General features: G+C 40.1%; 3 protein-coding genes across 5 annotated transcripts; 2 read left to right on the top strand and 1 right to left on the bottom strand.

The window, feature by feature from the left end:
• Positions 1-1,233: 1,233 nt before the first annotated feature.
• Positions 1,234-3,888, bottom strand: rwdd2b (RWD domain containing 2B). The gene is made up of 4 exons (XM_079272261.1): positions 3,549-3,888; positions 3,391-3,458; positions 1,614-1,982; positions 1,234-1,513 (listed from the first exon to the last, which is right to left on the bottom strand). Exons 1-4 carry the CDS (start codon positions 3,759-3,761, stop codon positions 1,261-1,263), a joined length of 903 nt encoding a protein of 300 aa, XP_079128387.1. The 5' UTR covers positions 3,762-3,888; the 3' UTR covers positions 1,234-1,260.
• A 225-nt stretch (positions 3,889-4,113) lies between these two features.
• Positions 4,114-9,394, top strand: usp16 (ubiquitin specific peptidase 16). Of its 2 annotated transcripts, none has more exons than XM_079271359.1 (18): positions 4,114-4,237; positions 4,394-4,454; positions 4,585-4,781; positions 4,868-4,971; positions 5,069-5,181; positions 5,270-5,493; positions 5,583-5,678; positions 5,779-5,909; positions 6,023-6,110; positions 6,625-6,706; positions 6,842-6,933; positions 7,017-7,070; positions 7,157-7,324; positions 7,455-8,127; positions 8,270-8,364; positions 8,493-8,573; positions 8,692-8,839; positions 8,931-9,394. In XM_079271359.1, the coding sequence occupies exons 2-18, from the start codon at positions 4,400-4,402 to the stop codon at positions 9,050-9,052; spliced, it is 2,523 nt and encodes an 840-aa protein (XP_079127485.1). In that variant the 5' UTR covers positions 4,114-4,237; positions 4,394-4,399; the 3' UTR covers positions 9,053-9,394. The 2 variants fall into 2 exon arrangements, with proteins under 2 accessions (XP_079127485.1, XP_079127484.1); XM_079271358.1 differs by having other exon boundaries at positions 4,171-4,241.
• Positions 9,395-9,579: 185 nt separating this feature from the next.
• LOC306779388 (transcription regulator protein BACH1-like) lies at positions 9,580-14,311 on the top strand. 2 transcript variants are annotated; one of them, XM_079271273.1, is made up of 5 exons: positions 9,580-9,659; positions 10,620-10,852; positions 11,242-12,408; positions 12,498-12,704; positions 13,123-14,311. In XM_079271273.1, the coding sequence occupies exons 2-5, from the start codon at positions 10,637-10,639 to the stop codon at positions 13,489-13,491; spliced, it is 1,959 nt and encodes a 652-aa protein (XP_079127399.1). In that variant the 5' UTR covers positions 9,580-9,659; positions 10,620-10,636; the 3' UTR covers positions 13,492-14,311. The 2 variants fall into 2 exon arrangements, with proteins under 2 accessions (XP_079127399.1, XP_079127400.1); XM_079271274.1 differs by lacking the exon at positions 9,580-9,659 and adding an exon at positions 10,392-10,419.
• Positions 14,312-21,584: the final 7,273 nt, after the last annotated feature.

Here is a 21,584-nt window from a genome sequence, read left to right as displayed (position 1 = left end):
TCAGTTACCAATTGTATGATAAATACTTTAAAAAGCTCAATCGGTGTTATAACAGATGCACAAATGAGATGATGAAGAGGAGTGTGGGCTATTTTAGAACGTCCTTGTTAGTGTCTTGTTGTTGTGAAAGTCCACAGATATAACCCACCTGCCATTTTACATCATAAAAGTAGCATTTTAATTTGCTTACTGCTTACGTTGAGGTAAATACTGTTGTTTTGAAATCCAGGTTATGAATTGTATTAGGTTGGACATCTAGAAATCACCGGGAACATCTCGGCTCAGGTTTTCCAACTTTGGTAACATAATACTGCCATCTGTTGGGCATTGTAGCCTAAGCAAGTTTGCAAGTAAATGCAATGCAATGCCTGCAACTAATGAATACTGCTACTAGCTTTGTACAATGTGCTGATTTTCATTTGTTTCATCAGTTAATTTTTAACAAAGTGTGAACTCCCAAATGCTCACCCAGGGTTAAAACTCCTTTGAGGAGATAATCTTAAGTATTTCGACATCATTCGAATATGCAGTATATAATGTAATAATGCACATACAAATCTATAGGACTGCTTTTTGAAATGTTCATCTCAACGGGCTGAAAATGTTATTCATCTTCAATAACCACGTTTTTTGATTACCAAAGTGTAATCAACAATTATGCACAATTTATCTAAGAACAAATCATTCACAGGAAATTGGAGAAAGTCTTTCCACGGTTATGTTATCTATAATTCCCAAGAGGAAAATCAACAGATTTCAAAAACAGATATCTACCATATTGTTGACGATGTTGCCCAATTATTTCTGTGGTATCAGACCTGAACATCCTATAATAGCCTGGTAGTAATACAACCTGGTGCCATTTGAGAAAAGAAACACCTAGGGCAAGGTGTGATCCTTGAAGGGGTATTCAAATTGCAAAATATAACGAGTTCCTCGAGAAACCTCTCGATAAACATCTTTTTAATGCTTTAGTTTGAAAACCATGCTTATCAGCTGAAAATAAGTTTTAGTTTCTCAAAATTGCAGAAATGTTCTTTCTGCCTTTTATCCCAATGAAGTCCCAGGTGTAACGACTGAGCAACATCTATGAAAAGCTTATTCAGTTGTTTCAGGGACATGTGACCACAAGCGTACAATTTATTTATGTGAAGAAAAAAAACTAAAACAGTAATTAAGGAATCAATTTTTAAGTTAACACTGAAGTGACTTCAATGACAAGGCACCAGTAGGTATATCTATTCTCCGTGGATCTAAACACTACCTCCCTTCAATGCCAAAATACATCTGAAAGACGTCACAACAGCCTTTCTCATTTAAGAACTGGTAGAGCTGCCCAAGGTCCATGTGATTACCTCTGTTCCCATGGGGGTCAAACATTGCCTCTTCAAAGCCAGTGAATTTGCGCAGGGAGTCTATACTTTCAACAGCCCTGCTGTCCTCGCCTTTACGATCAAGGGGAATATCCTCTCTATGTCGAATCATGATCTTCTTCCACGTCAGGACCTTCACTCTGTGAAATGGGAAAAAGGTTTGGAAAAATAATAAACCTGGGACCTCAGCAGGCTTCTGGCTGTGACATCAACTGCTAAAAATAACAACACGTAAGATACCTGGACCAGAACTCCTCGCAGGTAGAATGAGAACCTTCCACGCAGACAATACCAGGCTTCCCAGGCATACTAAATCCTGACAAGCCCAGCTCCTTGGACCACTCCAAGATGTTCTTCCTTTTCGTCTTGTTGTAGATGTGGTGGCTGTAAATCCACAGTCGGCTGAACACTTCCTGTGGCCGTGGAGAGGAAGACTCTTTCTTAGAAGCCGTTGATGCTGATAAGCTCTTATTAATGACGAGCTGCAGGTTGTCTTTCACCCAGTCTACAGCGGAGAGCACACACACTTCTCCCTGGCAGTTTTCCATGAGGTATGCATTAAGATCTGTGTGGAGCTTTGTCTGCTGGGCCCTGCTGAGACCCTCACACCTAATGCACGAATAAAACATTCTGTAAGAAGGATTCAGAGAACATTCAAGGGCATTTGGAGTTCGAAGTTTCCATCCTAGAGAACAAAAACTTTGAATATAAATCTTGAAGAAGCTAAGATTTGCACTACAACATAGCTCAAATAACTACAACAGATATTCAAGAGGTTGATAGGCTTACTAATCACTATAAATGACTAGTCCCAATACAATATTCTCTGAAAGCAACAAGATGTGTTTTTTTTCTTCAATGCTGTTGCAGTAGTGTGCATTGTGATATACAGTACTTATACATAACCTCTTCTCTACTAGATCTCTCGGCAACATTTGAAGTTTATTCATCTTCATTATGAAAATTAGATTTATGACTCGTGTCAGATACTGGCCATCTAAAACGAAGTGCACATGAGGATAAACCGAGACGTATCTTCCCACACAAGCAGCGATTTCCACGACTCATCAACAGAGATTGATATGTGTCATCCCACCCCTTTGATACAGTAGCTTTTATACAGATTTTGTAAAAGAAAGAAAAAGACAAATTAATGTTGCTGCTCAACAAATTCATGAAGTATGCAGTCCACATCTACTGCATGTTATCTATATTTAATCATGCAGATTCCTTAACTTCCCACAAAGCCATAACAGTAGAAGATAACCTCTTGCTTTCTTAAAGTCACATGAACCTTTTCCTCTGTGTCATTAGTCTGTTGTTCGTCTATGTAAATTAAGTTCATGTTCACATGAGGCCACATTAATTATATAATTATCGTTGGCTTCTTTTTGCGTCTCTTTGCAGTTCAGGCTTTGCAACTTATGGAATGAAAGTTTTTTTCCAACAGAATGTTAAAGTTGAATTGTGTGTGCTTGAGTTATTAATGTCTTCTTGATATAGACGTTTTATAAAATGGTTCAATCATTTTTTGGGAAAAGCCTGCGCATTCAACACAGAGCTCTAAAGTGTCTACTGACCTTCCTAACATTACATGACCATGTTAGGTTGCTGTTTTTCTAGAAACAATTGTGTGCTAATTGTATAATTATGCTTATAACCATCCAGACACATTAGCTGTGAAAGTTATTTGTTCGCATGTGTCTGTCACTTTCTCCACACATCAACTACTGCTACAGTATATATGTTATGTATGTTATGTATGCACTGTATATCACAATGCAGTATTTTGCATTGTGATATACAGTGCATACATAACATCTTCTCTACTTAGATCTCTCGGCAACGTTGCACGATATGAACATATTATATTGCTGTTTTGCTAGATGTTTCCAAATGTACAAGTATGCCCATTTTATAATTACTGTAAACTAAGCAAATTAGTTGTATACGTTCTTGTTTTGCATGTGAAGAGTTCCTCACCTTCACCACACATCAAATGTGGATGTTGACTTACCGGACTGTAATCTCTGGTAACACACTGGGATATTCAGATGGATACGCACAGGATAGAACGACATCCGTCTGAGTGGAGCAACACAATAAGGAAATAATTACGTTTTGGGACATGTTTAAATCACAATGGCATACTAGGACAGTCGGTTATTCAGTTACCCTCTCCATGCTTGCAGTGTCCAGCTTCTGTTTGATGAAAAACTGAGGTCTGGAAGAAGGGGGGCTGTCTGTTGAAGCTGAGCCCTCCACATAGTCCCTGAGCTCAGCTAGAGCCAGCTGGTCTGTGATCTCCAGCTCCTCCCGGGTGGGAAACATACTGGACAGCAGCTCTATCTCTGCAAGCTGAGACTCAGCCCACTCTAAGCAAGACATACTGATAAAGGCGAACTAGAGCGTCGATCTTCACCATAAACAATCACAGTTATTAAACGGCTTTCTGTCTCCACATTCAATTTGTGTCCCTCGAAGTATTGTCAAGCGTATAACATTAAAAGTTATATACGTGAGGTTCTTAACACAGAACAGACAACTGGACAACGTCTGCGATCACATTGCTAGTACTGCACGCCGGTAATCGAGCGTTGTTTCCACTCGGACTGCTTCAAGCGACACACACAGGAAACACACGTACCGAAACAGCGGTACCGTCACATTTCTGTTCCTCTGTTGTCTGCGTGTGTCAGCTGGGATTTTTTTTTGCCAAATCAGGGGAGTGGGTTTTTTCGCGAAATTGAAACTTTGTAGACACCTTTTGTTACCCCTTTTCAGCTGTGTCCGGATGAGAGAATTGATCTTCACAAAGTTAACGAAATTGGAAACTGTGAAGGTGTTAGGCTCCGTTTGTGACAGTAAGTTGACTGGACCCCAAGGGTGGTCATTGACTGAAACGTTACATTCATGTGTGTTAAGCAGCATTGCAATTCTATCCAGCTAACGTGTTTAGCCAAACCGCATGTGACTGCTCTGTCAAATTTGCATTAATCTGTGATTGTGTTTAACGTTAGGTGAAAATGGGAAAGAAAAGGGGAAAGAGCTCCAGAGAGGACGATGACATTGACCTGGCAGGTAAAGAATGTATCATAAGTTTGGCAAATATATCATACAAAATAATGTATCACCATCTTAATATCATATGACGACCTGTAGAAGGCCTAGGGTGACTTTGCCACATTATGCGTGTTTTGTATCTTCATAGGTCCATCCTGCAGGCACATAAAAAAGGGAACAGAACAAACTCTTTTAAAGAAACTCTCAGGGAATTCTGATTGGACGCGATGCCAGGATTGTAAGCATGAAGAAAATAAAGAAAATAGCAGCACCACCGTGCCACAAGACTCTGAAGAGGAAAAGGAAACGACAGCCATATGGATGTGCTTGAAATGTGGCCATATAGTGAGTTTATTCAACCCATTTATCAATACGATTTTTAAAGTGCATGGTGTGACTTTTTGCTTAATAGCCAGATGCATTTCTACCAGGGATGTGGACGAAACTCTGAGAACCAGCATGCCATTAAACATTATGAGACTCCTCGGTCGGATACACATTGCCTGGTAATCAGTTTGGACAACTGGAGTGTGTGGTGAGTATGTTGCTGTGGTGTGTTAATCGCAGAGGCATACGTTGTGTTTGAAATGAGAAGTACTCTGTCTTAATTGATTTTTTTCCCAAACGTGCAGGTGTTACATATGTGATGATGAAGTCCAGTACTCCAATACCGGACATTTGGCTCAGCTGGTGACCAGCCTAAAAAAGCAAACTTCTGCAGATCCCATCAAGAGACCACAGAACAGTAAGTCCATCTAGTTTTTTTTTGTCAAACTGTATTGGAATTACATGTCTCTATCACCATGTCCACCATGTTGTGCTTGGTTATTTAGGAGTGAAGGAAGAAGACAGCTTTTTGGAAGTTGATCAGAAGACGGAGACTGTAAAGGCAGAGGAAAGCGGGGACAATGAAAACAAGGGCCATCAAAAGAAAACCGCCAAGAAAGAGAGTGTTGGGATATCAAAAAAGTCTGGCACATCTGAAGACAATGGTGGTGTTTCAGTAAAGGGGCTGAGCAACCTGGGAAACACATGTTTCTTCAATGCAGTCATTCAGGTAAGATGGTGCCTTTATAAGATGTCAGTCTTGAATTGAAATGAGAGAAGTTGTGAGTTATTGCTAATTGTTGTCATTGTGTTTTCCAGAATCTTTCTCAAACGCAGCTCTTAAGACAGACTCTCAACAAAGTGACAGAAGAGAATATGAGTCTTAACATTCAACCCGGTGCCTCCTCGGATCTGGTGTGTTGCCATTCTTTGTTTATGTTTGTTTTTAACTGTAAAGATGATGTTTAATTTACACTGTTTATCACTGAAAGACTTGTTTTTATTTTGTGTACAGGCGCCTGTTGTCATGCAGTTAGGCCAGCCTGGCTCCCTGACTTTGGCGATGTGTCAACTACTCAATGAGATCCAGGAATCCAAGAAGGGTGTGGTAACACCGCGAGAGTTGTTCACACAAGTTTGTAAAAAGTGAGTGCGACGACAAATTGAGGTGGAGCTCAGCCTTCAGATGTGCTTAGAATATACTTCCTAGCATCACTGCATCTAGTGTTGTTCATTATTGTCTCATCTCGTTTCTGCAGGGCTGCCAGGTTCAAAGGATTTCAGCAGCAAGATAGCCAGGAGCTGCTGCGCTACCTTCTGGATGGGATGCGAGCGGAGGAGATCAAAGTATGCTTTTAGTTTTGAATGAATCTCTCTACATCTCACATTGGGGAAAGATTTACAATTGAAATAGACTCTGTAGCTGTCCAAGTGGCTATGTGTTACATGGCTGAATAATGTATTGACAGCAGAACAGTACTGCAGTGAATAAACCAGCTGATATGTATTGCACTCTGCACTTACATTTCTTATTTCAGGCTTATTGTCACCGAGTCATTCAGATTCTAAATTCAGTCGTGGACATGTTATGTGTGAGATGCAAAGACTCGTGGCTAAATAGCACTTGTTCCCTCTCCTTTAATGACCTCAGGGACTTTGCTCTCCCGGAAAGGTTCTCCGATAGGTTGGTTCATTTTCACAGAGCGGAGGTTTTATAAGAAAGCGATCAGTGTTAAGAGGCTGAAATGATGAAGATTCTGTGAACGTTTTGCACATCTTATGTCTACAAGAGTTCCTCTGTATGGTTTATCAAAAGGTTATTTTGATCATTTACATTTAAAGATTGTCTTTGTATCTACAGAGAGTAGGTTCAGGGATGATGGAGGCATTGAAAGAATCTAGAAAAGGCACAGATGGAGAGCAGCTGAAAACACTAGTTAAAGGTAAGTCACCGGGCTATACATTAAACTGTAATCTTGTAGTCAAAGCAATTTGAGCAAAAAAAGATAGTAAAGTATACAATAGTGGTACACCTAATATTTAAATGTGGCCGTCTAACAATTAAGTTCTGATTTCAGAGTACGAAAAAAATGGATTTCCAAAAAACGTTGTCGACGAAGTTTTTGGCGGGGAAACGACCAGCACTATAATGTGTCAGCAGTGTGAAACGGTATGTACTGTTGAGGAAAATGTAGGATAAAAAGTCAGTATTACTGTATGTCGATGTCAAGCTAAATGCCTTTGAATTCACAGGTGTCTGTAGTCACAGAGATGTTTTTGGACCTTTCCCTTCCGGTTTCTGATGAGGTAAAGATTGTTATTCGTCGAGCAATTACTTGTTCATGTTTTATTTGTGTTGCACGCATGTACCCTCTTGTGACTGCATCTTTCAGGCATACAGAAAGAAGAACCAGAAAAAAGCAGTTCAGAGCACCAGTGAGTCGAGCCAGGATGACACAAACAGCCCTGCTTTGACAAATGGGAATGATGACACTCCCGCCGGGTCTGGCAGCAAATACCAGCAGAAGAAAGCAAAGAAACAGGCAAAGAAGCAGGCAAAGGTACCTCACTGAACATATACAGATAAAGTTTCTTTCTTTTGCCTTAATTCATCATTTTGATGGATGCGTGTTGAATAAGTGTGCAGAACAAAGAAAATAGTTTGTATTGTTTCCTTTTCTTGGCTTAAAGCATCAAAAGAGGCAGCAGAAGATTGAGGGCAGAGTCACTTTGGACAGTCTCTCCTCTCCGAGCCACACGGAGAGTGAACAGACCGATCCTACTGCGGATGCAAAGGACATAGAAAATGCTGACACTGCAACACATGAAGAAACCTCGCTAAGTGAGGGGAATCCTGCACAAATCAGTGTGTCTGAACAGGACCAGCAGAACCTCGACCCAGTCCAGGATAAGAAGGACGAAGAGGAGGAGGATGAGGATTCAGTGATAGATACGTCATCAGTCAGCAACCGTTTTACTGTCTTATCTGATGAGCAGCAGTCAAAGGACAGTATCTTAGACGATGACAGATCATCTGACATGGTTCTGGAAAGAGAAGACACACAGCTGGTGAGTGAAATAGAGAAAGTAACCCTGGATGATGCATTCATCGAAGAACCTGATGCTGTAGATACAACTATGGAGAGTGAAGATGAGCCACTGGAGGCTAAAGAGTACACTGTAGTAAGTCAGGACCCGGAGCTGGCCTTCCGCACACTGGCTACCAGAACAGCCCCTGAGAAACAGGAGTGTTCAGTCCAGTCGTGCCTTTTCCACTTCACAGAAGTGGAAACCCTCACGCAGAACAACAGCCTGCTATGTGTTACCTGCACTAAACGGCAGCCAAACAAAGACAAAGCTGGAGGTATGTGAAATGTATCTGACTGATGTGGGTTTTTTTGTGCATCACAAATAATTCATGTTTTGCTGCTTCGTTTTCTGAAAACAACTCACTTTTACATTTTGGAATCTATGAAGTTCATCTTCTTTATTTGTGCTTTGATTAGGATCCAAGAAGAATGTCTACACTGATGCCTTGAAGCAAATGCTGATCTCTTCTCCCCCACCAGTGCTTACCCTTCATTTAAAAAGGTTTCAACAGGTAAGACCTTTCATCCTGTCAGTCAAGCTGTTGTTATTCACCCAACTGTGAACCAACTATTTCAAGAAAATAACACCTTGTTTAGTTTCGATCTTCCTTTTAATGAGACTTTTGTTGGTTTCCTCTAGACTGGATACAGTATCTGTAAGGTGAACAGACACGTCCATTTCCCCCTGATACTGGATCTAGCTCCCTTTTGTGCGTTAAAGGTAAATATTGGGATGAACAGCTTTTATTAATTATCAATAAACTTATAGGCCTATTTGTAAATTCATGTATCATTGTTTTATTGTAGTCTGGGCATTAACAAAAGTTGTTTCCAAACAGAACTTGACAGAGGGAAATACTCAAATATTGTACAGTTTGTACGGTATCGTAGAGCACAGCGGAACAATGAGGTCGGGTCATTACACGGCGTATGTGAAAGCGCGACCTGAGTGCCATAAACCCCCATCCAACGAACTTACAGCTGAAGGCAGGTGTACTCTGGCATGACAATAAATAGAATAATAACTTGATCCTAATGTTTTAAGTAGCCCTCCACTAACTCATCACTTCTCCTTTAGGACATGTAGAGCCACCTAGAGGATCCTGGTTCCATATCAGCGACTCGTGTGTTCAACCTGTGAGCGAGAGTAAAGTCCAGAATTGCCAAGCCTACCTCCTCTTCTACGAAAGAATCCTCTAATCGAACGGTGCTTCACGACTCAGGAAATCCAACAAACCAACGTGCTGCTTCTGCTCCACAGTGTAAGGGTTAAGTTAACAACCAGATTTCTCTGTGACTCAAACTGGGCTGTGATTAAATTATGTTGATTATACAGAAGGAACATGTGACACAAAGTTTACATTTTCATCACAGGGATGTTACACAGTGTTTCAAGTAATAAACAGGACCAGTTGTATGTTTCTCACACTCACTGAATATTGCAAGGTGTGCAATGAAAGTCAGAATGGACATTGAACAGATTGTGGTGTTGGATTTGTTGGCATTACAAAACTCAATTTCAGGAGGCAAATGAAATGTTGGGGGAACATCATTTGTAAAACATATTTATATGTCTATTTTTTATCAATGTCATGTGATGAAATCATAATGAAATGCTTCAAAATTGGATTTTTATCCCTGTCTCGGCTGGCTTTTTTTGGTGCTTGATATGCGCATGCGCAGTAAGTGCTGACAGTTTTTCCTGGTCCAGATTGTCACATGACGTGAGGAAAGTCTGGTTCCGGATGTCCAGAAACATCTCTACTCAAAACTCACCAATGGCAGTGTTATCTAGCTGACATAACAGGTCAGTAAAGATGTGACCTTTTATAAATGATTAAAATGACTGTTACGGAATATTTAAAATTGTAGTCAACAGGAAAGTGTTATCGCTCGGTACAGTAGTTATCGCGAACCTAGCCTAGCGTAAAGCCATTCCGTTATAGATATAATATTCGACCATTACAATTGTATCTAAATGTAAGTGTTGTCAGTCGTTAGTAACATAGTGGTCTTGTCGTAAATGTGGATATTATTGGTTGCGCCTCTCCTGCAGGCCCAGTTGTGTAACTTGGTTAAACACGAGTCAGCATTAAAACTTGCTGCCCAAGTTAAAATGAAATCTACCCTGGCTGCTGTAGTTAACGTTGACTCGGCATCTAGCTGTCTAGCTAATTCTTTAACCCAGTCAGTACAATGTTAACATAAGTTATTGTATTTAGCGCCACCGTCATTGAGTCAGATTGGAGCATGTCATTGCTTTGAATGAGCAGGTACAGTGTCCTGCATCAGGGTAGAACATGTGCCTGTCCTGTTTCTGCTGCCCATAACGATAATATGCATTATGTAACCTGTTCTTGTGGCAAAGTGGTAATAGACAGGAACAAAAAGTAATGTTACATTGCAGTCGTTACATAATTGTATATGTTATTTCAGTCATGCCATTAAGAAGCAGATGAGATTTCTTGAAATGCTGACCCTCACCATGAAAATGTGGTTGGTGGTTGTTTATGATGTAACATCACATCCCTTGCTTGGGACTGAATCCACCGAGGCTGCAAATAACGGTTGTTTCAGTATTGATTTATCGATGGATTATTAAATCAATTTATCCAATCAAATAACAAAATTGTTGGTTAGTTTTTTGTCAACAGACTGATTGAACATTGAGTTGACTAATCACTGCAGCTAGAACCTACAGTGTAGTCAATTTTGACAAATGATCGTGATGCTTTTTTGACTTCACCCTGCTCCCTCTGTCACACAGGCTGAGCTTTTTGAACCATGGTGTTCACCTTTGAGTCTGCAGGGCACAGCGCCCATGTTCTCCAGCGTCTGGATGATCAGAGGCAGCAGGATGTTCTGTGTGATGTGACGGTGGTGGTAGAAAACAGGAGTTTCCGGGCCCACTGCTCTGTCTTGTCTTCCTGCAGTGACTACTTCCACAGCAAGGTTGCCAATGTCACAAGACACAATCCCATCATCACCTTGCCCGAGGAGGTTGGTGTCCTGCTGTTCATCTGAATGATATGTGGAAAAATGTCAATAATGCACTTTGGGCATCCTGAAAGAAGAGAGCTCATCAATGAAAGTCTGCCAAGTTCATTCTGTGAATGGCTAAAATGTTACAACACGTGGACTAGAAAGCTTTTCTGCAAGACGATGCTGTTTTGAGTTTTGTTAATTTTTTTACTATAGTATAGGCTACTTAGTAAGTTATACATTTGAAACAACGCTAATTATCTGCATTTCCTATGGTCCTTTATTAGCTGGTCACCTTTATAGTGTGGTGAAATTATAGTATTTTATTGTACAGTAGTTTGTTATATCAATGTTATGGGGTACGATTTATGGTACCTCAACAATTTGCTGCTTCTGTTTCCCTACAGGTGACCATTGGGGGGTTTGAACCTTTGCTTCAATTTGCCTACACATCAAAGCTCCTCTTCACCAAAGAAAACATTCGTGCCATTCACAGCAGTGCTGAGTTTTTAAGATTTCGTGATTTGGAGTCCGCATGCTTTGATTTTCTCATCCCAAAGTTTTCTGACGGCAACAGAACGTCACAAGAGGTCAGGCGTAGAGCCTGTTGTCTGAGCCGAGATCCCAGTGCCAGTTTTAGCCCGAGCGCAGAAAGCAGCCAACCAAAATCATTGGAGTCACACAGCTCAGTGCCTTCAAGAGGGGATGAACAAACAGATTTCCCATCACAGTGTCCTGAGAGTGCACAGGGTCAGACGAACAGTGGGGAAGAGCACTTTTGTTTGGAGAATTGTGGGCCACAAATGCCCCCCTTATCTCTGGAGTTAACAGCCAATGGTCTGTGCCCCATGTTGTCTTTGCCATGCCCAGACTCTGACAAAGCAGATCATTCCTCTCAGTGCTGTGAGACAGAAAGTTTAGAGATAGGAGATGTGTGTAATCAAAGTGAGTTGAGTTTGGCAGATTGTGGCTTACCCTGTGAGCTGTCAACCCCCGGGGATATGAATCTGCCAGAACTCATTGAGCCAGCAGGCAGAGAAGTTAAGCAGCCTGTGGAGACGCTTGGTGCTGAAACCGACTGCAACCCTGGTTCATGTCCACTCAACACATCAGGGGCGGATGATTGCCATGAGTTATTAGAGCAGAGTGAGGCTGGCCTTGAACAGAAAATGGAAGGTGATCTTCCAGACCATACACTATCTGCTCTAAGTCACGAAGAGGGAAATGGGGGGAGGAGCAGCGTGGAGAGGGAGGTAGCTGAACATCTGGCAAAGGGATTTTGGTCCGACCTATGTCCATCTCAGGCTCAACCACTCCCGTTGGAACCAATGGACCAACACAATCTGGCAAAAGCATCAGACTTTCATTGGCTTAAGCAGCTGGACCTGAGCTCCAGTGTCGGAGACTGTCCCTTCCTCAGGGACTTTGGGACAGGTGATGACCCGGCCCCACGCACCGACAGCCTGTCCCAGTCAGAGAAGAGCCCCTACATGTCCTCCTCGCTCAACTCTGGGGACGACTCAGACCTGGACACAGATGGAGATACTGAAGCCAACAACAAAAGAGCAGCAGAGGTAATTTTGATACACGGCTGATATTTGGTTTTTGACAGTTTAAGATATTAAGTAGAATACATCTAACTCTTAAACACTGTACTCTATAGATTCAGCTCCCATTCCCTGTGGAGCAGATCTCAGCCCTGAGCCGGAGTGCCTTCCAGCAGCTTCTGAGACACCATCACTTGAATCAAGATCAGCTTGAATTTGTCCATGATGTTCGTCGACGAAGCAAAAACCGTGTGGCTGCCCAGCGCTGCCGAAAGAGGAAACTAGACAGCATATACCAGCTAGAATGTGAAATCAAGAGATTAGTAAGTTGCCTTTAATACGTCTGTTTTTCTTAACATGTTGGCAAACTTGATATGATTGAATTTTCTGTCCTTGTAACCATTCCTGGCCTCTATTTATGACCAGTATGAACTGCAGCAACTTTGATGGAAGTACTTTTGTCTTCTGAAAAAAGTTTCTGGCACAGCCTCCACCCTTTCACCTCTTATTCATTTGCGATAACAAAAAACAATGGAGGTCAGTATGCTAAGTATTTGGAGCATAAATCCAAGAGAATGTATCGACTGAAAAAGTAATGCAAAATATCTGTATGGTAGACTTTGCTGCACAGCTAAACGGCAGGGTTATATGAGCAGATCAGACCAAAAGGTGCACTTACTAACCACTTTACTCAAAAGGAGTCGAGGAAGTGAATGTACTTAACTGTTATTCTCTCTACAGAAAAGTCAGAAAGAGCGGCTGCTGCACGAGCGAACTGATCTGGAGCACAACCTGGAGGAGACGCGACAGAGTCTGTGCGGGTTATGTAAGAGCGTTAGCTTCGAAGCTGGCTCTGATCACGACCACTTGCAACTTCTCGCCAAGATCTCCTCACCAGACTCCCCTCGCATTTTGGGTAAAGATGAGTCCCAGATCACTATCAAAATAGTAAGTTCTTCAGAGTGTGACCCAAGCGAGCCACCTGCAGACTCTGTTCAAACGGCTGCATCAGAGGCTGGCACACAGACAGAGGAGGCAGTTTCTCCACAGAGCTGCCCCGTCTCTGCGTCTCTGTTCAATGTCTGTCTGGACATGAACAACAGCTTATAATTGGACTCAATTTCCATCGTCATTTCTAATCTTGCAGAACCACAGAGCAGGGGGTGGACTCTGAGTATATGCTATAATCTCCTTTCGGGATTGATATGCTTCTCTGTGCATTTCACTGAATGATCTTCGGTCTGATGTTGATATCTTAAAGTGGCATAGAGAAATGTCAAATTTCCTTTGCTGTAGTAAACACAATCTAGTATTCATCTTTTTTTAAATGCACACATTCCCAAATGTTTCCATTTCTAAAATATGATGTTCTTAAAACTAAGAAACTCATAACCCGACTGTTTTGATGGCTGAAATAATTCTCGCTACATACCGACCTCACACACATACACACATTTATGAAAATATGATATTTGTTTCATTTTTGAGCTCATTCATTATATTCATAATCAATGTATTCTTAACACTTCATGTATTTTGTACACTATGCTGTTTCTTTGATCAAATATGCGCAGCACTAACATAACTTTTTTTGACAGTAGAGGAATTGTTACAGCGAACATAAATTGTCGGCAGCATTATTTAATGCCGGCACATAGTTTGGATGAATAACTCGTGATGTTTGAGGAATAATGAAAGTGTTACAGGGGAACATATAGGAAATTATGATATTTGATGCAAAACGTGCCTTATGCGCTAGTATAGTATGAATACAGAAAGATAAAGGCAATCTCTTTATGTTCTTGTCTCAAGCACTTTTGCACATTAACCCAGAGCCCACATTGATGGCATTCTCTTACATTAATGTCTGTCTTCATGTTGAATATTTTTTATTAATGCTTTTGTGGATTACAGATTTGAATAAACAACATTTTGTAACATTCAGTGTTTCGTTTTTTTAACCAACAGAATATTCCCCCTCTATTGATGCACAGTACCACAGTTTGGCCAATAGATGGAAGTATAACGTAATATACCTGATCAGCTATACTGACCCTTAATTTACTGACTAGAGCACGATAACAATATGAATTGTTCCTGCTGTGATGTATCTGCAAGAGGAGATGCAACTAACCTGAAACAGCATGTACTGTCGCTGATGTCAGACTGTTCAGTCGTCAACGGGGGACATGACATGATCAACATAACAAAACTGATACTAGAAAGTTGGGCTGGAGCTCTAAATGAGGAACAGGAAGCTGACTCACAAAATGACTGTGGCCTAAAAGTTACATGAGATTGAGGTTTTATGGACATGGATTAGGAAAAGACACCATGTACAACCACCTGATACCAAAAGGATCTTGGGTAATACTACTGCTTGTATCTTGCAGTTTGAAATGAACAGTTGTCTGTAGAGTTATTTGATCTACAGACACGACAGAGAATCATTCGGAAGATGTGACTAGATTAGAGTGGAAATTAAAGGCAGACTCAGATGAGGCTGATGAAATGACCTATGCTATGTAAAGTGTGAAGGGATCTAGAGACTCTGCAGACAGGAAATGGGATAAAGCTAAGTGTGTATGACAGCCATCCGTGTAACCAAGCAGTGCAAACTGAGTTAAAAGGCTCAGTATGTAGATGTAAGGAAGATGCCTTCCCAACCGAGTCCAGAGTTATAATTATAAATCAGTGAAACATAAAAAGCAATGTTTATTTATTTGTATTCCTTATACTATAAATCATTGTTTTTTTACAAACATACTGTTTGTGTAGCCTTACTTGCTGCTTTGATTTCTCTACAAACCCGCACTCTCAGGTCAAACGCTCTCGGTCTTCTGTCAGTCCCACGCACACGATTTAAGAGCCGTGGTGACCGAGCCTTTGAGGCAGTGGCCCCGAGGCTCTGGAATGCTCTGCCTGCAACTCTGCGCCTCGCAGATACTGTGAATACTTTTAAAAGCCAGCTCAAAACCCACCTGTTTAGGCTGGCGTTTGTGTAAAACTAAACCCATGTCCTAGACCTGCTCTTAAAATATGTTTTACATTTTTATTTTATTTTTTATTTTTTATTTTATTCTTTAATTTTTTTATTTTCTCTGTGTAGATAATTTATTGACCCTTGGGTCACATTGTGTTTTTTATGCTTTTAAATGTCTGCTCTGTTCAGCACTTTGTGATACTACTGTCTGTGAAAAGCGCAATATAAATTTCATTCATTCATTCATAGAGCTGACTTGTTAGTTATTCACAAATGTTCATGTTTAGCAGGCTGCAGATTGGGCGCAAGTCATTATTATACCAGCTCTACACATAACATGCAATTGCAGTTGGAGTAAATGTGCCTGCGTTTGTCACAAACACCAAAACTGTGGCAGATATTCCTCACTTGCCTATGGTCCACATGTCTACATGTGCAGGTCCCCATGTAGACATATTGCTGCAGATACATTTGGTACCAATAGGTGGTGTTTGGACTGGCAGGTTACCTTCATTCATGGTAGAGTGTTGCACCAAATTGATGAAATATATCAGATATACAAGAAACAAGAGGTTCTGATGCTCCGATCTGACAAAATCACTGCTTTAGCTTCTTGCATGGAACGTGTGTTTGGCTGCTTTTCAAAGTGCTTTCATAGAAATCTGTTGTAACAAGCTCATCTTCATTTCATAAAGAAAAATAGTCATACAGTTTGAAGTATTTTCTTATATCATTTCTCTCTCTTTCATTACAGCAGCCCAGTTCTTCTGCAGACTTAGCATTGTTTTTAACACATCAATGCACATGTAAGCCATCTTAGATCAATGCACCAGTGACATCAATAGTCAAACAAAAGAAACAGTTTGATTGAGCGTGATGCTTACTTGCTCACTATAAGCCACCATACCCATATACTTGTTTTAGCTGCTTATTCTTGTAAATAAGTTAACCCCTAACCCAAACTAGGATAAAGATTTGTTAAACTACCTTGCCTGTAGCAATTGGGGACAGTGAAGGAAAAAGCATTGTCCTCAAGGTTAAAATGGTAATTACACAGGCAACCCTGAAGCCACGAATCAAACTTGAACCTATCTTTTGGAAGTCAACCTTCACACATACTGAAAAACAAAGCTTCGATTCTAAACTCGGTAAGTGGTGTTGTATCTAAGTCAAAAGTCATAAGGATTAGATGATGAAATGCCACTGAGACCAGATATCATGACACACATCTGTAGAAAATCCTCAAGTTGATGTAATTATGAATTGGACCTGTTTTTGATTGACCCTCTCAGAAATTAGGATTCTTCCCCAGTGTTTGTGTCTTTAATTCACAGTTTGGATTTTACAGCATTGTAGTGCAAAAAGCAAGATTATCCTCTTTTGCAAGCTACACGGGAAGAGGAACTTGATTTGAGGAGGAAGCAGCTGTGCGACATGGCAAGGTCAGAGGCCTATAATCCGCGCCTCATTCATACGAGATTAAAAACCTGCTCTGAGTTCTGCTTAAGAACGCAGGGTTAGAAGATTAAAGACCAGCAAACAAAATGAAAGCAGTTTAAATCCAATCTTGGAATTCATCAGAATACCAAAACCTTAAACTCATTACAACGTGAGATTAATGCAAAGCCCCCTTGAACTCTGTATCTGTCTTGATATATCTTCTGTGTCAGAGCGAGTATTTTCTTTTTTTTTAACAAAAATCTAGATAAAGATCTCTCACTTTGTCATTTCTCTGCTCCTCCCTCTTGATTTTTTCTCTTATTGAAATTATTTTTCATTCATCTTAATGAAACATTGTCATATTTTTTTAGTTTGGTCACACAATAAATTATCTATTTTATAAAGGGTTTACATATGCAAGGCTGCTCAGACCTGCTGGCCGACAATGGCCCTTCTGTGTGGAGTTTGCATCTTCTCCCAGTGTTAGTGTGGGCTTTCTTCCTCCCACAGTCCAAAGACATGCATGTTAATTGTTCACTGTAAATTGCCCATAGGTGTGACTGTGAGTGTGAATGGTGGTCTGTCTCTATGTGTTCGCCCTGTGATTGACTGGCCCTCTGTCACCCGATGTCAGCTGGGAACGGCTCCAGACCCACCCCCTCTCCCAAGGATAAGCGGTTAAAGGTAATGGACAATAATTCCAGTCATTATCCTCTGACAGACTGACTCCACAGTACTTGGGTAGCAAGGATTAGGAAACAGAAGGCGAGGGGGGAAAACAAGGATTAGAAATTAAAACATCTGGAAGTTAGCTTGCTTGCGAAATTGCTGAAGCAGAGAATATATATGCTAATAAAATGGACAAACGCTATTCAGTGTGGCACTCATGGAGCTGACTGGACATTTCCTGAAGGCTAATACTGACCGCAGAGATATATATATATCATCAAGTCGGTTTTCTTCAACAAGCAGCAATGGCTACAGGTTGCACATTGTGGTTGCCAGAAAAAGTTATCCATATCCACCATAATTATGAGACAAACATTAGTTGTTCAAAAATAGCACACAGTCAAATTATTGGAACATCAGAATAATACAAACCAAATTTTTTGATTTGGAAATATTGGTGTCTCAGTAAACATCAATTGATAAGTCGATTAGCTTTCAGATTCCCTCTTATTTCTGAGAAAAATCTCATCCTATGTAAATATAAATAGTGGCAGGTACCTCTGTCACGGCCTCTTAAATGCAGAACTAATGAGAGGAAATCCATTGTATATTAGAGTATATGTACCAGAGTTCAAACCCCTAGAAAAAGTGCACAATACTTGTGTAATCAATCCAACCATAAGGTCCATGCCCTTCTTGAAACACAACACAAATCTTATAAGCTATTGAGCAACTGTATCTTCAGCGGACATTCCAGGGCCATTACACGTACCACTTTAATGCATCATGATGCATTGTGGTTAGTTGTAGGTTTTTCTTGAGAACAGAAGAGTGTCTCATTTGTAAATATTTCCAAAGATGGCTTTGTCCCTCCAGATTGAATTTCCTTTAAATAAAATTCTCAACACGTTCTCGAAAGGATTTTTAGAAGACTTTCAGAGTATCTAAAGGGAACGGTCCCTTCAGAAAGTGTTGGCTGAGGGTTCTCTAGGACACAACCTTCAGAGAACCGTAAGATAACTTTTCCTCTTCAGAACCTATAGTAAATCTGCAAGGAACATTATTTAAAGGTTCTCAAAAGGTTCTCTAAAAGTTACTACAAGATTTTTTAGAAGACCTTTCGAAAACATCTAGGGAACATTCCTTTGGGGTTCTCTCAATGATTTTTTCAGAAAATGTTCTCTGAGGGCTCTATGAAGGTTCTAGGGAGGTTCCCAGAACTTTTAGAGAACCTTCAGAAAATGTTCTCTGAGTGTGCCCGCAAGGTTCTAAGAAGGGTTTTTTAGTAGACCTTCAAAGAACCTTAAGGAAACGTTTCCTTTAGAAAGGGTTCTCTACAGTATCAATCTTCACAAAAAACCTTCAAAAAAGGTTCTGTGAAGGTTTTTCAAACCCGTCCAAGTACATTTAGAGAACCTTCAGGGAACGTTCCATAAAGGTTCTCTGAAGGTTGTTAAATGGCTCACCAAAACTTTCAAAGAACCTTCAGAGAACCTTCAAGGACCGTTCCCTGAAGGTTCTCTGAAGGTTTTTCAAACCGTTCTTCTTCTCTACATATAGAGAACCTTCAGAAAATGTTCTTTGAGGGCTCTCAAGGTTCTAGGGAGGTTTTAAAACCATTTAAAACATTTAGAGAACCATCAGAAAATGTTTTCTGAGGGTTTTCTTTAGGTTCTTGAACGTTTGTTTTCGAAGACCTTCAGAGAACCATAAAGGGATATTCACTTTGATTACTTTGATGCATTCTTGGTAGTTATAGGTACTGCTCTATTGTGTTTGTTTATTTTTTTGAGAAGTCAACTTTTCCCTCCAGATTGAATGTCCTTCAAGCACAATTCCCTGAAGGTTTATAAAACCTTCAAGGAACGTTCCCTAAAGGTTCTCTGAAAGTTCTCAAATGGTTCACAAAAAGCTAACCGTTTTTCAAACACTTCCTAGATCATTTAGAGAACCCTCAGAAAATGTTCTCAGAGGGAACCTTAACTGATTACATGCTGCAGTCACTAAATTAACTTCATTTTAGGGGTAGCAACAAGAAGGGGGCTGTATCCCATTGAAAGGATTATATAAATGAATACCATAATACTGTAATCTCCCAGAGAAATGAAAGAGACCAGAGGGCATTCCGACCCGAGCTAGCAGGCACCCTGCTCTGCAAACCTCAGATTACCAAACAGCTGGTTGTACATACTGTGACAGATTACATTTACACTTGCTTTCTAACTTGCTTTGCTTCGTAACACTAAGCACAGGGAAAAGTGCATCTCAGTACAAGATCTGTCAAAGAAGTCATACTGTGTGAGAGTACGACTATTTAACCAGTCATGCGGAAATTTTTGGAATTTATCAGTATCAAGAGCTAACTGCAAAAGCAAAAGCGATGCTTGCAATTCTGCCAAGTGCATTGGTATTTCATTAACTTTGCTGTTTTGAGAGTAAGATTGAGCATTGAGTAATTTTTCAGTTCAGCAGTGCAGAAATTATTCCCAAAATGAAAGAGAAGCCACCATCCTTAGGTTATTTGTGCATTTGATGAGGGCTGGTGTTGATAGAGGACAATGCAATTCAATTCCAATGTTTGCCTTTATCATAGTTGACATCTGTACAGCAAGAATATCTCTCGTCAAAAATGAACAGATCATATTTCATCCTCAGTTGCTGATTCACTTAAGTGCAATAGCAATACCTAAACAGTGAACATCAGTTACAAAATGCTGTCAAATAAATTTAGAAGACGGCCATTTCACAGTTGAAGCACTTGTGCTTGTGGTTGAAGGTTCTGCTTCATGAACAATTTAAAATAACATTTTAAATGGGGATATGGGAGTCATCTTTATTCATACATTTACATCAGTGAAAAGAACAGCCTTAAAATCTAAATAATAGAAAATAACTTCATGCCCTTGATAGGTGCAGACTCTTTTCTTAAGGTTTGTTTTGTATGGCAAATGACTTTTTGCTGTAGTTACACACTAGTGGTACTTAAATAGTTCAAATCTGCACCAGATGAATGCTGATGTGAAATGTCTTGTATGTGTCTCAATAGATTGATGGTTAACATTCATTCAAACTCTGTTAAACAGTTAAATTTAAATCTTATACTAAAACTGTGTCCAGGAACAGTTCAACCTCAATTTTATTGTATTAAAATCTGCTCTCCAGTGATACAAATTAGATGATCAAAACTGCAATGTAATTGTGTGCATGCTGCGATTCTCATTGAATGTTTGGGCTTTCAATTCCAAATCAGCATTTTTTTTAAACAATGCTGTATGTATAATGCAAGGAATCTGTAAAATATCTAATAATCAAAGTAATCGTAAGCACCAATCAATCATAATTGTTGTTTCTGAATCCCACTCGATTGTCCTTCACAAGCAGAGTTATTTCAAACCTAAAATTCTGTCACATCATTCTTCATGTGATGCCAAACCTATAATGTAGAGTCTAAAATCCTGTCAGATTTGGGGAAAGAAATAATTGATTGCATCTGCAGGATTTTCTAATCTGTGCCACAAGGCCTGTGCACCTTTAAACTAGGAGTGTTTAAAATGTTTTGTAATCTACATAATGAGGATGTTATGTGCAAACCTAAGCCTGAGTGAGGTGAATATAGATCTGGTTAGAGCTGAAAGCAGGCAATGAGAAAGGCGATTCAGGGAGGCAATACGCTACTGCTGAGTCAGTGGCGTTTAACATTTTATCCAGAGGCCATCTCTCTACATTTTGGATTAGCTTGCCTTACTGTGCAAACCAATTTAGATAGTGTTTTTTAAATGCTCGATGCGCCGCTTTACACCAATGGTGAATAAAGATTTGCAAAATTCATAATCCTTGCATGTTAGTGAAGTACTTGCAAGCAACATCTATGTATACCAAAAATAAGAACATGGTGATATACGGTGTAAAATGTAAGCAAACCTGAGAAATGACTCATGAAAATTGTTCCCCCGGAAACAGCCAAAACGAATGATAAAAAGAAACCTCAAAAGTATCAAAACAATCAAATATTCAAAATGGGACAGTCGCAATTTGAAAGACATACTAGTTTTACAAGAGCTTGATGTAACTCAAATGCTTCATGAATGAAGTCGTGGAGTTGTGATAACAA

Source organism: Melanostigma gelatinosum (genome assembly GCF_949748355.1).
Source record: "Melanostigma gelatinosum genome assembly, chromosome: 7".
Classification (NCBI taxonomy): Eukaryota; Metazoa; Chordata; class Actinopteri; order Perciformes; family Zoarcidae; genus Melanostigma; species Melanostigma gelatinosum.
Note: the sequence above shows the minus strand (reverse complement) of the source record. Positions and strands in the feature narration are given on the sequence as shown.